Source organism: Halictus rubicundus, chromosome 5 (assembly GCF_050948215.1).
Source record: "Halictus rubicundus isolate RS-2024b chromosome 5, iyHalRubi1_principal, whole genome shotgun sequence".
Lineage (NCBI taxonomy): Eukaryota > Metazoa > Arthropoda > Insecta > Hymenoptera > Halictidae > Halictus > Halictus rubicundus.
Window position 1 is genome coordinate 19,396,101 of NC_135153.1, and position 15,198 is coordinate 19,411,298.

Sequence of the window (15,198 nt, forward strand, 5' to 3'; positions counted from 1 at the left end):
TCTCTTTTCCCTCTGTCCCTCTCCTTCCGGTAGAAAATGATCGTGCGGTTAATCATCGCAAGCGTGACTTCCGGCGGGTCCCACTTTCTTCTCGTGGATGCGGTTTACCGACCCGGCCCGACCCGACCCGACCCGACCGAGCGGGTGACACACGTGGAAGGCCGCATACCCTTCCTGCCCGATCGACCGCCATCTGTTCTCCTCGCGGCGGCCACTTCCGCTCGTCGGTCAACCGAACTCTTCGAACCGCCACCCTCTCCTTCCTCCATCCTGGTCTCCTTCGTTCTCCTATTGTCTGCCCTTTGTCCCCCCCCCCCCACGTTCGATTTTTTTTTCACTTGGATGGCATAGTTACTACCTTGTTTATCGGTTGGTAATATTTTATTCACCTCCGTAACAGATTTTTTGATTTTTGTATACGGTCAACGGTGCAATTCCTTCTCCCGATGGTACAGTGAATTCGTCCAGCGTCGTGTATCGTCCAGGAGAGCCGTGTTAGTATGTATGTACCGAAAGAAAGAAATTTGTTGAATATTTTCCACATGGATGTATCCTTGGACTCTTAATAATTTTAAATTAGAAATATTAGATTTTGACGGGTTCCGTGAACCTCTAGCGTTAACGGTACAAGGTGCCAGGCAAACAAGGCCAGGTATCGCAAGAGATCGGACCCTGAAGAGAGCTCCCCTCTCGCGAAAGTACACGTATTTATGAACACGATTTTGAATGCAGGCCTTTTTCGAGCTGTCTTTGCCCCGCGAACAAAGTCTACGATGTGAAAGGGCGCTCTTTCCTCGATCGATGTCAAGTATTCAATCAACAACGGGTCGCTTGTTCTCGATCAACGAAGACGAACGGCGGGGAGGATTCTTTGTGTCGCAAAGGGTTGAAAGGCATTATTAAACACGCCGGACGGAGCCAGACGAAAAGGTATAGAGAGAGAGGGGGGAGGGGGAGAGGGGGAGATGCATTGATTCAACGGGGAGACACAAGAATCGATCTCCGTCTTCCGATCGATTTTCCGTAGTTTCGTAGGCGCTCTCCGTCAGCCAAGCGGGTTCTCTCTTTCTCGTCAATATTATCCTTATTTTTCTTTGAAAGCTTCCGGGCCGTATCTCTTTTGCTCCCGCTCTGTCCCGCGAACGAGAGATCGAACTTACGTTCACGATTCACGGGGAACCGCCCCTATTTATTCGAGGAAATTCAATTACTTATCGCCACGTGCACAACACCGCCGCCGTGTCTTCGTGTTTCGCGAACGGCCAAGTCCCGACGAGCGCATTACGCGATTGTTAGCAGCGCGATTCAATTCGACTCGAGCCGACACGATGGCGGCGCACGGCCCGCATCCGTCTCGTCTACTCCGATGCCTCGTTTCGAATTCACGACGTTCCTCTAAGAAATGGCTACGTTATACGAGAACGACTGCCGGCAGCGTTATTGCAGGGTATTTTCTATGCGCTCGTCGGCGTGCGCCATTCAAGCGGGACACGCGCCAACGACCGAAAACGGTCGTTTCTCTTCCATCCGGGGTCTCCCTTCGGTTTTCCACGGACCACCGGTCGCGCGACCTCACGCGCATTGTTAAATTCTCCCGGTCTAGTTGACATCGGTCGGCTCGTTTCGTTAACATCGGCGATCTCTTTCCAATTAGCGGCGACCATCCGCAACACCATTTTCCGCCGATCGGGCGCACAACCGAGCTAAAAAAAATGCAATTCGAGTCGTTACTCGCTCGACCGTTTCGCTGGACAGCCTATCGGCTCAACTATTGACACCCCGCTATCCGAAGCTGGCGTTTGCCAGTTTGATTACGATCCACCAAATATAGCGGGACCCATGCGTGATGATCAACCATTCTGAAATCTAAAACAAACTTAGTAGTAAATTCAAGTTCAATGTAACCTCCGTCATTGTCAAGGACAGTTTGCCATCTTTCCTGCAAATTTTCAATTCCAATGCATTTCCCATTTTGTGTGCAGGTGCCTCTTTGTATAGTTGACCACGTGGACCGAAGGCTTCTCGACAATTCTTGTATACTTAACCCTTTGCACTCGAGTGGTGACTCTGATGCACCACTAGAAATTGTTGTGGCATTATTTCAAAGAAGTTACAAAAAATATTACAAAATATCTGTTACATTACAAAATTTCTATTCAATAGATTACTAAACATTTAATTATTATATGTGGTAATCGGATTAGTTTCGTATGAATAAAATGAAAAATATTCCAAGACGGAAGAAAAATTTAGTTTTAGAATGAAAATAGCGCCGAGTGCAAATGGTTAATTTTGGATCAGCTTCCACTAGAGATTTTAGGCTGTCACTATCAAATTGAACCAACAAACCTTCTGAACCAACGTTGACACTTGTTGACCTTCGCAAATTTTCTTTGTTGTTACGACGAATATGATCCTCGGAAGGTACGGACGCCGCCATTTTATCGCAGGGTTGTAAAAATAAAATTATACTTGTTAAAATAGTTTGAACACAGGCTGTTTTACCGAAAACTGTAAAAGAATACGTGTTTCCTGTTCAACGATCGGTGCAGAACTGAAGGCAAAACAAATTCTTTGCAAATAATTGATTACTTATGGGTACCCCTTATAGAGAATTCAGTGTAAATGCGTTCCGAGTAGATCTTTTGCAACCGATCTACATCGCTAGGATGGTCGAATCGATACGTGGTCTTGCGTAGCATTAGCGAAATTTCTCGGTGGAACAGCAGAGTGTCCTTTAGCGTCCTTTAGCGTCCTTTAGCCGTCTGTTCGTTGCCCAGGGTTTGAGGAGAGAAGACACAGAGACCCGCGGAGGAATCCTATCGATCGGATCGCGTCGCTTTCCCGACTCTCCTGCTCATTGAAAACTTATAACGAGGCTTTTGCGATGCGAGCCATTCGGATGCAAATGCCTGCTCGGGCTTTCTTCTTGACGATTCGCTTGGGAACGACTGATTTAACGATTAGGACCGCCGGGGGGGGGGGGGGGGAGAGGTTGCGGTTCGAGCACAGGTCAAACGCCGGCGACGTTCCTCGAATTGTCGTTCCGATTCTCGACGAATCGATCTTCTTCTTTGCTGTTTTGCGAAGTCTCGTGTCTTCCCGCCTTCATTAGCAGACTCTGAAGTTCGTCTGCCTCGCGACTCGACCGAGGCAAATTCGAAACGAGCCTGACAACGCAACGAGTAGGAATATTTATCGATCGCTCTCTCAACTATGCTTGCAGCTGATTTTGTGCTCGTTCAAGAATTGGACAGACTATTATTTTAACGCTAGGTTTACGGGACCCGTCGAAATGACGGTTTCTAATATTTTCAATGTAAATTTGTTAAGATTCTGAGGTTGCATACGTGAGAAATTATTCAGCAAATTTATTTCTTTGGGTATGTATTGTCTTTAAAATATTGTTAAAAATGCAAAATAGTCGCTTTTAGTGCCCCGCAAACCCAGTGATAAATTATTTACTCGTTCGGCAATAATCTAATCTAGTCTCTGTTAGGTAATTGTTAAGTCAGTTGAACTGATACTTCAATCAACTACGACGTCATAAACTATTTCCAAACGATGAAACAGCTGTCAATGTAATCTCCGAGTGTTTGCGTAACAAGAAAACAGTCGGTGTAAAATTTAGAAATTTTTAGAAAGTACGGAGGGGGGGATTACGCAATAATTAATCGATGCAGCGACCACTGAACGCATACGTCCACTATTAATTTAGCAAACGTGCCGAGTTAACAAATGCTTTCAATACCCCAAACGTTATGAATTAATAGAGTTACAAGATTGAACAATAGTTATGCTAGGTGCAATATTGTTTCCTCGGGTCATAGACTGCGGATATTTATGCAAAATCACGAGTTGCTGGAATCTAATAAAAGTTCGTTTCTTAAATAATTCTAATGAATCGATAATAATGCCTAAACTGTACTGTACCCCTGTTGTACTGTATCGGGTCTCGCCTAATCGTTTTCGTCATAAAATCCGCAGTCTATCCATAGTTGGATCAATGAGAAAGAGACACCAGCGGACTGGTTGTATTGAGATACATGTATTTAACGCTTCTCGAGCGAGCACGCCCGTTCCCGCTCTATTTTACAAAATAACAATAACGAGAAACAGCGAGAAAAACGCGTTTCCGTGTGTGCGTGCGTGTGTGTGTGTGTGTGTTCATCGAAGTTGCGGTTGTTCGTAGGTTCGACACAGATATTCGATACGCGCTTTTATCCATCGGTTCTCTACACTTTGTACAATATTTGTCCTTCGAATTCTTCCGTGCTTTGGTTGCGTTTCGACCATGCTAACCCGAAAGCTTCGCCTAATTTCGCAGCTTCTCGTCGCTCGTGCTCGAGGAGTAGACATCCACACGTTTCGAAAACGGGGGCGCTCGACGGACAGGACGGTTTTGGCGATCGTTGTACAACCCAGAAAAGACGTGGCATAGAAAAACGGAAAAAATCTGATAAAATCGTTGGATCAAATTTTGGCTATATATATATATATATTTTTTAAATATTCCATTTGAATTTCTTTTCCCACGGGTACGACGATTTTTAAAGCGTGTCCTGTAGATCCCGGGAGCTTGGGGGGTCAAAACGGACCCGAGCGGAGGCCACGGTGTCACAGGACACAGTCGTGGAGAAGAAAGAAAAGTGGAAAGACAATCAGTCGGTCGGAGGCCCCACCGGACAAGCTGGCACAGACGAACCAAGCGCGTAATTTTTCCTAGCCTCCGGGTTGGCGATTTATAAGTACACGTAATACAAGATGGCGGCGAAAATAACAACGACGACACCGAGGAGCACGGTGTTCATCCCTTCGTCTTCTTTCTTCGGCGTCTGGTCACCGTAGGTCGACGCCCAGCCCGATTTCGGCTGTTTGTTCGACTTCTCGGAGTCGACCAGCTCGCCCACCAAGTACTTGTTCATCAGGTCCAACGCGTCCTTCGAATGACCGACGTCGTCGAAGTCCTCGGAGCTGTCCTTGCCGCCGTGGTCGAGCAGGATCTCTTCGCCGCCGGGATGCTCGTTCAGGAAGCTCGTCACATCGTACACCTTGTCGTGCAAGATGATCAGGGTCTTCTCCTTGCCGTTCAGGCTCGCCACCTCGCTCTTCGTGTACTTCTTCTGCTCGCTCATCCTTTCGTCTCGGTCCTAAGCCTGGTGTACCTGCCGATCGAAAATGCCGTCGTTAGTTCCCTTCGAAACGGTTTTCAAGATTCTAATCGTCATGATTAACCCTTAAATGCATGAGTCATGGGGTCTGCAAAGGACCCCAGTGTTCGATTTTGTGTTAACATTGTTAGCCGCGCCATTTGTGAACTGAGAGTTCAACTATTTGCTTCTGTCAATATTTAGGTTATGTTTGATGTGTTCGCAGAAATAAATTGTTGCTGTAATCAAAGTTAGCAAGGAATTAGGTAAGTGGGCTCCTCAATGGACCCCATGTATGCATTAATGTTCCTAATATTTAGTTTACCTATGCACTTAAGGGTTAATAGATCGGATTAATAGATCCGCAGAGTGACACGCGTAAACCGAAGTCTGTCGTAATGGGAGTGACGTCATGGTAATTGTCGCGATCGTAAGTCCGTTTTTGGGGAGGGGGGAAAGAGAGGCAAAGATATTTAGATTTTTATTTTTCTTACTGGAACGACTCTGTGTGCAGAAAGAAAGGCTTAATTACTCCGTCTACTAATCTCCGTAATTTTGTCACGTGTCTCGTACGTGGGATTAAGTAATTCGATCGACGGTACGTAACGGAGATCGTTAATCTCCGTGATCCGCGGATATTCGCAACGAAAAGTCGAGTCATTGTTTTTGCATCATCGTCGACAAATTGCATACACAAGATACCGAGCGCCACTCAGCAGAATTCGAACTGATTACACGCTAACGATTAAAACGTGATAACCAATTCGATTACGGATTACTACTTTCCGCGATAGTTCCGATCGTGCTCTTCAATCACGGGCCGAGCTGATCACAGCCCGCGCCGTAATTAACAATTACGGAGAGTGTCACTTTCGATCGAGTCAACAGCCTCTTTTCACTGATTATTGACGCGTAATCGAGTTTCCGTTCGTTCGGTAATCTGTTCGCTCTCGATCGACCAGAAGGACGAGGCGTTTACTCGATATATGTCCAAAAGAACAGAAATAGAATGAAATAGAATAGAATAGAATCTCCTGGCCGATATATGTCAAAAACACGGGTCCAGCCACGGACATGTATCGGCCAGGAGATGCTATTCTTTGATCGACACGGCCTAGGTCACAGAATCGAATCTCCTGGTCGATATATGTCAAAAACACGGGTCCAGCCGGGGACATATATCGGTCAGGAGATACTATTCTCTGATCCATGGGACCTTACACTCTGCGACCGAGGTCTCTTCAGCTTCTCGGCCCCTAGATGACTATACGCGGCAGTGGGGATGGCTTTGGGACTTTTAGGCATTTGTGACATATATAGAGATAAACGCTGTATTTATAAATCTCGAAGAACGATTTAGCGAACACCGGGAGTTGTCGCAAGCGAAAATAATTTGCTCGATTTCGCGAAAAATTGGATCAGGTGGGGGGGGGGGGGATTTATCGCTCAGAAATTTAATTTCGCGTTTGCCCGGGTGTCGTCGAATCGATATCTTGTTTGCTCTGTTAGTCAGCGGAACACGGTTCCTTTCGACAAACAGCCGATACGCGGCGACGTTATCGTCGCTGCCGATCTTTCGCCTGCTCGGCGCGAATCTGTTTATTGTTTCTGCGCGTATGGTTCGTTCCCGATGAACGAACGGACTTTTCGTTATGTAACACGATCTGCTGACAGATAACGAACGCGGACAGTGATACCGGGCCAGATGAGGAGTTTATATAAATTTATCGTAACCACCGACCCAGCGGTGCGCACCTTTTTCATATTCATCGGCGCGCATGGCCGCGTTCCCTCGGAACGTGTTCTTGTCCACAATTAATATTCAGATCCTTCATTTTTTGCGATTAGCCGCGCATACATTGTAAGAAACTCGAGCCAGCCTGCACAGCCTTCGAGACGCTCGGCAAATCTTCGGTGGAAACATTCGCGCGATCGTCGATGCGGAATCATGTTGAAAGGAAATTAACCCTTTGCACTCGCAGCCATTTTGACTCCAAAACCAAAGTTTAGAATATTTCCCTTTTATATATATACTTTTATGTTATACAAAATGGTGCAGTTTACTTGTACAATACTGAGATGTTTGGTAATTTAATAAATACAAACTAGTTTGACACGTTGAAGGTCACCGGTGAAGGTGACAAGGTCAACTTTGCATGCATCGTATAATAGAAAATTCATGGTGGCGCCACGGGCAAACTCTGTAAAACTGGCGTGGCATTCAACAGTTAATCATATAAACAATATTTTGACACAGCAATTTTTAGCGGTGACTTACAGAGTCACCATTCGAGTGCCAAGGGTTAACAATAAAATTGTACAAGTGTTTCGCGAGCGGAAACGTGAATATTCATCGGCGTCAGCTGTCGTGAAAAATCATATTGTTCGCGGTAACGAACAATCGATTAATGTGTCGGCAGTTTTTATTGCCGATCTCCGGTCGTTAAGTTCTCGAGTTTTGCGAGGTGTACCGGAGAGAGCCGGGTATTTGTTAATGCGGCGATCGAATGACCGGAAAAAAATGGAGCAAAGTCGACTGGAGCAAAAATTCGCTTTACGATCCAAGACGGATCATTGCCGACTTCTCGATGGCATGGATCGGCATGGATCGCAATTATGCGGAGGTCGCCCGACATTGCGCAATCGGGAATCGTGTCTCATTATCTTCGAATCTTCGAAACGAAACTTCCTCCGCCGTTCTGCGTTTAGCAGGAAAGTTCTCGAAACTCGAAACGTGCGGAGTCATAGCAGCAAAAATTAGTCGGCGAGGTCGCAGAGCTGATAAACAAAAAAAATAGTTGCAGTCAATTGAGCTTAGACAGCGCCGATAGAGTTAAGTTTTTTTCCGAAGTTTCATCGAATTCCCAGTTTTCTATAAATTGGAAGAATTTGTTCAGTTTGGCGTGTTGCTATCGTGACGCAACGCTGATAGCGATATCTACAAAAAAAAACGCGGCTAGATTTATCGAACGGACTCGGAATTATGGCCGCATCAGGCGAATTCGAACATTGCATAGTTTATTTTTGCCGGAGAAACGTTTCAATGTCGCGAATGGAGTTAGGTTGTTTACATTGTCCTCCCGGAAGACTGTGCCGCGAAGGTGAGCAAGTATTTATATGTATTAACACGTTCACCTGTGACCTAGGTTTACAAAACGACGGATTCTCTAGTATTCTACGATCGTTGGGATTATGTCTGTGCACTCGGCGCTATTCTAATTCTAAACCTACATTTTCGTCTTAGAATATTTCCATTTTATTCGTACGATTCGTACATATAACATTTAAACGTTTAGAGCAATCTATTGAATCCAAATTTTGTGTTGCAACAAATACTGTGTAATATGTTTTGGAAATAATTTCTTTGGAAAAATGACGCAACCATTTTTGCTGGGCGCTTCAGACGAACCGATCCGATTTGTATGTACAACATTTAAACGTTTAGCAATCTATTGAATCCAAATTTTGTGTTGCAACAAATATTTTGTAATACTTTTTGTAATCTCTTCGGAAAAATGACACAACAATTTTCCGTGGCGCTTCAGACGAAGCCGATATTATTTGCACATATAACATTTAACCGTTTGCGGTCGTATTATGTTCACGCATAGGTGTCTCGTGCTGGTCGGAATTAATTTTTGTTGAACGAACAGTGATACAAAAGAAAAACAAAATTTATTAATTCCTCTTTGACCTTCGGATATACGTAACACAAGAATATTTCTGAATTTTATGTAAAAATTATATTCTACGGTTCTCCATCGTTCAATCCTCTTTATATGGATTCTTTATGTTTATGGATCTTTATCTATATATGTTTATGGGGGTACTATAAGATCAGCATTATTCTTTACTGTGGTGGCTGAGAGGTAGACATACGACCGCAAAGGGTTGAACGTTTAGCAATCTATTAAATCCAAATTTTGCAATATTTTGTGCAACTTCTTTGGAAAATTGTCATTTTTCGTGCCACTTCAGAGGAAACCGATCCGACTTGCACATGTAACATTCAAACGTTCAGCAATCTTTTAAATCCAAATGTTTGCAATGCAACAAATACTTTGTAACATTTTGTAACATGTTTTATAATTGCAAGAACGACACAATTTCTCCTGGCGCTTCCGAGTCACCGCTCGAGTGCAAAGGGTTATCTTCCGGTCTAAATTAGAAGAAATGGCTACGCGTGACCCCGGGTGAGCGTATCGTGAACGACCATAATATTAGCAGTTCCGAGCATCAGTTTACTCTCGTATAGTTAACAACTCTGTTCGAACAAGCAAACGTAGAGAGGACACATACTCGGAACCGACGACACGCGGCGTCGTATTTATATATATATATATATATATATACATATACATATATATATGAACGAAAGCGTGTGGTTCCGTCGTCGCGTGACGCGATCCCCCGACTCGCTCGGACAAAGAAAACGCTCCGTTGGCCTCGAAACGGCTCGCGTTCATCGAGCAAATATAGTGACGCAATAGGATGGCGAGAACATAGGTTATCGCATATTTCGAAAATTTGGTAGAGATCCCTCTGCGCGAATTAAAACGTGTCTCTCGACGGTGCGCGTCCACGGTATCGTTTGACGCCGCTCGAAGGAACTCTCGGCAACCGCCGTCGGTTTCCAGAACGACAATGGCAGTTTCGACAATGGAGGGACTCGGGACGAGAAACTCGTTAGACCAGATGAATCGAGTCGACGCGGCTCGTTGTCGATCGAAGCGCCACTGTACACTCTCGGAGCGACTGGCTTTTCGGCCAAACCAGCCGGAATTCGGAGGATCTAGGAATTGGATAAAGTCGGCACCGGTCCTCCTCGTCCACTTTGTTCACTTCCGGCACCACCTACGCGTCTCTACACGTACCTTCTTCTTCGTCGTCGTTGCGATCGTGGTCTCGTCTACGTGACGGCTCGGAAACGCACTCGCTCTTGATATATCGTAGCCCGACTGACTGTGCCGGTCGATCCTCTAGAATTCCTTTGTGCGCTCTTTGACCGGCCCGGCGGAGAAGGGAGGATCAATGGCGGGAAAGAAACACGAACGAGCGAATCAACGCGTACTGATCTCTCCTCTCTCTCTCTCTCTCTCCCTCTCTGCCCCTCTCTACCGACGAGAACAGGCTCTTCGCGAGCCGCCACTGGCACAAACACTGCTACGAACCAGGTCACGCCGTGGAAGCTTTATCCTTGCCCCCTCTAGAGGTTGCCCCACCACATCAGCACGTGCCTCTTCTCATCTTCGGCCACCTACTCGACGCGCGACAAACCGCGTCATTGTTGCCGGTGGACGATCGTCGATCACGGGAATTTCACCTTCTTTCGTTAATTGTTTTTCGCCTGGAAGTATGCAGATCCGCACCGGAAACCGACTTTTCTTACTCTGTCGCAACTCGATCCCCGCACCGTTGCCGAGTTTATCGTTCACGCGAACAGGAATGTTTGATATGTAATCGTGGTTTTCAGCATTGCGAATGACATATTAGTCGCGGGACGCGTGTGTTGCACACACGGACGGGCCGGCAGATTGGCGGCTAGAGCAACTAAATTGACCCGCTTCCGGAATGATCGTGAAAATCCTAACGCGTACGTCGAAGTCGGGGACGCGAGCAACGCGGACGGGATTAACGAGAGTGTAGGATAAATACGAGTTACAACAGATATCACGCGACAATGAATGGCTTAATTACGCGTCTAGATTGATCTAGATTGATCTCGGGCGAGAGATTAGTTTTTGGAGATCGATTTGATCGGAAAGGTTGAACAATGATCCTGCCACTCTCGGTTGAGGGGTCTTACGTTGTTTATCTCACGATTGTTGAAATTATACAGCAGTTGGAGATGATTAGATCGATTTCTTTATTCGAGATCGTATAATAATAGAAACTATAATTTATTTAATATATTAATTGTTGAAATTATACAGCAGCTGGAAATGATTAGATCGATTTCTTTATTCGAGATCGTATAATAATAGAAACTATAATTTATTTAATATATTAATTGTTGAAATTATACAGCAGCTGGAAATGATTAGATCGATTTCTTTATTCGAGATCGTATAATAATAGAAACTATAATTCTATAATAATAGAAACTCGTTATTCATATGTGACAACATATTAAGGCTAGAACTACCGGATCAGTCAAAATGACTGGTTCCTAATTGTTTCTTTTGCAATTACTGAAATTGTAAAAATATTTTCATCGGAAATTTTTTAATGAGCACAGTCTGAATGGGCACAGTCTTGTCACTGTTACAAAGCAATATTCGTCAATCGCATTTATTGCTCGGTAGTTCTAGTGTTAACCCATTTGCATCATTAGCGTGTATATATACGCTCAATTTTCCTGGTCACTGTCACCGGAGCATATATCTTTTCTTATAATGCTGAAATATGAAGTAAATATTTTGTACTTGAATATGATAAAAAAAAAGTTTAGTGATGAACACCTTCATTTCGTATTTCCTTACGACGCAAATGGGTTAACGTTTGACGCTGTTGAACGTTACATTGAGGTAAACTTGATTTAAAAGTAAGATCAGACATGCGAGCGGTCGAAAAGTTGTAAATATTTATTTTAAAGTTGTAGATATAACTGAAAAAATTAGCTTCGTGGAATGGATATAGCATTTGCATTCTAAATCGGACGTGTATGCGATAATCTAATATCAATACAGTCTAAGAAATGTCGCAAACTCGAACCGTTTAAAATAGAGTGACGATATCGCGCGAGCGTGTTCGTATCTTCGTCCTTGCATCTTATCACGGAACGTTTCCACCGCGCAAGAACAGACATAATCAATTTTTACGTCCCCCGTGCGGACTCCTCCGGTTTTCATCAGAATTTACGCGCGGCAGTAAAGAAAAATGCCGGTCGTAATCCGTGGCAACTTTCTTTTTTCTCTTCTTTCCGGAGCAATTCGACGAGCAATTTGAATTTCGCGCTCCGCCGGTCTTAGGCTCCGTTCACATCGACGCGTCGAGTAAGCGAACGATTAGCAAGCAAACGCCAGGTGTAATCTGTATTTGGATAACACCAGCCGTGGACTTTATGCTACGTGTTGCGCAGTAACGTCAACAAAATTGTAACCGGAGCTTAGCTTGTTACCTTTTTTTAGCTGATAACCGCGCGCAGCTTTAACGCTACGGTTCATGAACTAGAATTAGGGATAACTCTGCAGTCTCAATCTTTACTGATGGCAGCAAGAATCGTAGATTCGTCTTCGTAGATTCGCGATAAGGTAGAGTGACCACGTTACCGACAGTGTACTGTACAAAAAACCGTGCGCAGCTTACGGCCACCGATGACTTTATGAAATTCTGTATCGATTTCCTTATTTATCAGTTAAAATGTTGTCCTCGAAGCTATTGAACATGCTCGCTATCTAATCACCTGGCTGGAATGCTGGGCAAAATATTGTAAAATTGTGTTTTTATGGTCTCTTTCGCATAGATAAAAGTGCAAACGATAAAAACTACCGCTTGTTTTTGTAATTTAAATTTAACGCGTCGGATTCAAAACTGAAGACAAATACCTTTTCAAATTGACAATTACCTTGATAAAGCGGTCGACAAGATACTTTGAAATTACTCTTAGAAATGCGAACGATAAATTATTCCTTAGCTCTGGAATAAGGTGTATTGTGTATTCTAAATAAGAAATTAAGCAAATTAATTCAAATTAAACAACATTGTAGGACATTGTTTGATGAAGGGGAGTTTTAAAAAGAATACAGTTATAAAATGTATCTTGTAGAGTCTGCTATATTCTGGCATTTTCTGGTATATTCTATTGTATTCTGCCATATTCTAGTATATTCTAGTATATTCTAGTATATTTTGGAATATTCAGATATGTTATAGTATATTTTGGTATGTTCTTATAGAATCTGGTATATTCTGGTATTTTGTGGTATCTGCTGATTTATTCTGCTATATTCTGGTATATTCAGCTATATTCTAGTATAATTTGGTATATTCTGGTAGATTATGGTACATTCTAGTGTATTCTGCTATATTCTAGTATATTCTGGTATATTCGGATATATTGTAGTATAATTTGGTATATTCTGGTAGATTGTGGTACATTCTGGTATATTCTAATGTATTCTGCTATATTCTAGTATATTCTAGTATATTCTGGTATATTCAGATATATATTCTAATATATTTTGGTATACTCTGGTAGGGCCTGGTACATTATGGCATTTTCTGGTATATTCTGCTATTTTCTATTATAATCAAGTACATTCTAATATATTCAAGTATATTCTTGTATATTCGGCTATATTCTAGTACATTCTGCTAGATTATGGAACATTCTGGTATATTCTAGTGTATTCTGCTATAGATCCGCTTGCTCCACAAGAAAGAGTATTGTCACGGGTGGTACACGTTATGCTACCAACATTTTGTTCCAACCAAGAAAAAGCCGGGTTACAGTTACACGAATTATCCTGTACGAACTGTAATGGTAGTCGAGAAGAGACTGACTCGTATAATCTGCGAGTTAGGTGAACTTTTTGGTTCGCGGGACGCGGGTAGCATTCTCGGCGAGGCTGCGCCGAGGAAAAACAAAATGGCGAAGCACGGCCAAGCGCGCTTGCAAAGTAAGAATTTCCCGGGAAGAACCAGGAGTTTAACTGTCGCGCAGGGAATTGCGGAAATTCCCGTCCGAAGCACGGGAAGAACGCGTTGTAAATTTCTTTTTTGGTTAAACCGGTGATCGGCTAACGGGTCTCTCGAAAGTAGGTTTCGTTGGTTTCCTAGCCAGGTCGAACGCGTTCTGTTTCTTTCCGATCGCCGACGAGTTTTGTCGTCTCGCGAACTATCGGGTTCCATCAGGACACCGGCACGACACGAAATCAGCGTGTTCCTCGAAGTATTGATCGGGAAAACGGTGCATCATCGCATGCGGACACTGCATTATCCGCATGTGCGACTGCATTCGACGCGCACGGAATGCGCTGACCGTGTCTCTCTGCCCCGATGTGGATCACACTTTATTGCCGGCCGATGTCATATTCTCCTCGCGATCGCGATCGCGATCGTCTGACAACGCGAATCCTCTCGCGGGAAATTTCGGTTTAGCTGATTGTCCGAGCACGAGCGAAATATTTTTACGAGCATGCACGCCAATGCGAGCGCCGCTTTGCGAACGTTGAAAAACCTCCGCGCGGAACTCATGCATCTTTAAACCCGTGGTTATCATACTTTTGTCATAGTCGTGCAACGCGAAACGAACTGTTTCCTTAAATGTAGATAACGACGGTATTGCGCGGCGATCGTAAAAGGAAAATTACCGTTATCGTCGAGAAAAATTAACTCGACACTGTTTAATAATATTGCGGATAGCAGTGTTGCAGATATGGTGCCTGATTAAATTATCAGACTGCACGCATTTTTATGCGAAATAAGAGGAGCAGAAATGTTACTAATATCTTTTAAGCCGAAATATTAAACATGAAATATTTATTTCGCCACCTATCCGGGTAATTAAGCGATTTTCTAGTTTTCTGCGAGAAGATACGCGTGTCAGAGAGTTGACCTCATTGTTGTCCGCTCGCATTCGGCGCGCATATTTTGCATACACCATGTTTCGTGTTCCGGGCGACTTTTTGTCATAACCTCGATTACTGAAGGCAGGTAAAAGGGCTAATTGTTCGTCTAATTCTGTTTATCAGCTCCGGAAAGTTCTGGAATGCAGAGATCTACGCCGATAAGAGGCGATTGTCTTGCTCTCTAAATACTCTTCTCGCCTTTCAAATTCCCTTGTTCGATCCGTTGTTACGCGACGTTACGTAATTGTCGCGAAGAGTTCCTTCACCGGTTAATCTTCGATAATGTAATAATTCCGTATCGAGAGGGCTCGGCAGATAAACGTGCCGACTCGGAGGAGCTCGTAAATAGCATAGTTGGCGGCGAGCGAAAGAGTTTTGCGGACGGAATGGAAGCCATTCCTTGCTGAAAATTGCCTAGTCACGGTGACGAGGTAGTTCCTTCTTCTCCTTTTCCCCGGTTCCCCGCGTTATACGAG

The 15,198-nt window shown here is 44.0% G+C and overlaps 2 protein-coding genes across 5 annotated transcripts in view; one reads left to right on the forward strand and one right to left on the reverse strand.

The window, feature by feature from the left end:
• The window catches only part of Hnrnp-k (Heterogeneous nuclear ribonucleoprotein K), a 346,733-nt gene that overhangs the window by 154,110 nt on the left and 177,425 nt on the right, over positions 1-15,198 (forward strand). The gene's annotated exons all lie outside the window — the stretch shown is intronic.
• LOC143354516 (cytochrome b5) lies at positions 4,030-10,265 on the reverse strand. Of its 2 annotated transcripts, none has more exons than XM_076788677.1 (2): positions 10,025-10,265; positions 4,030-5,165 (listed from the first exon to the last, which is right to left on the reverse strand). In XM_076788677.1, exon 2 carries the CDS (start codon positions 5,133-5,135, stop codon positions 4,743-4,745), a length of 393 nt encoding a protein of 130 aa, XP_076644792.1. In that variant the 5' UTR covers positions 5,136-5,165; positions 10,025-10,265; the 3' UTR covers positions 4,030-4,742. The 2 variants fall into 2 exon arrangements, with proteins under 2 accessions (XP_076644792.1, XP_076644791.1); XM_076788676.1 differs by having other exon boundaries at positions 4,030-5,150; positions 10,019-10,264.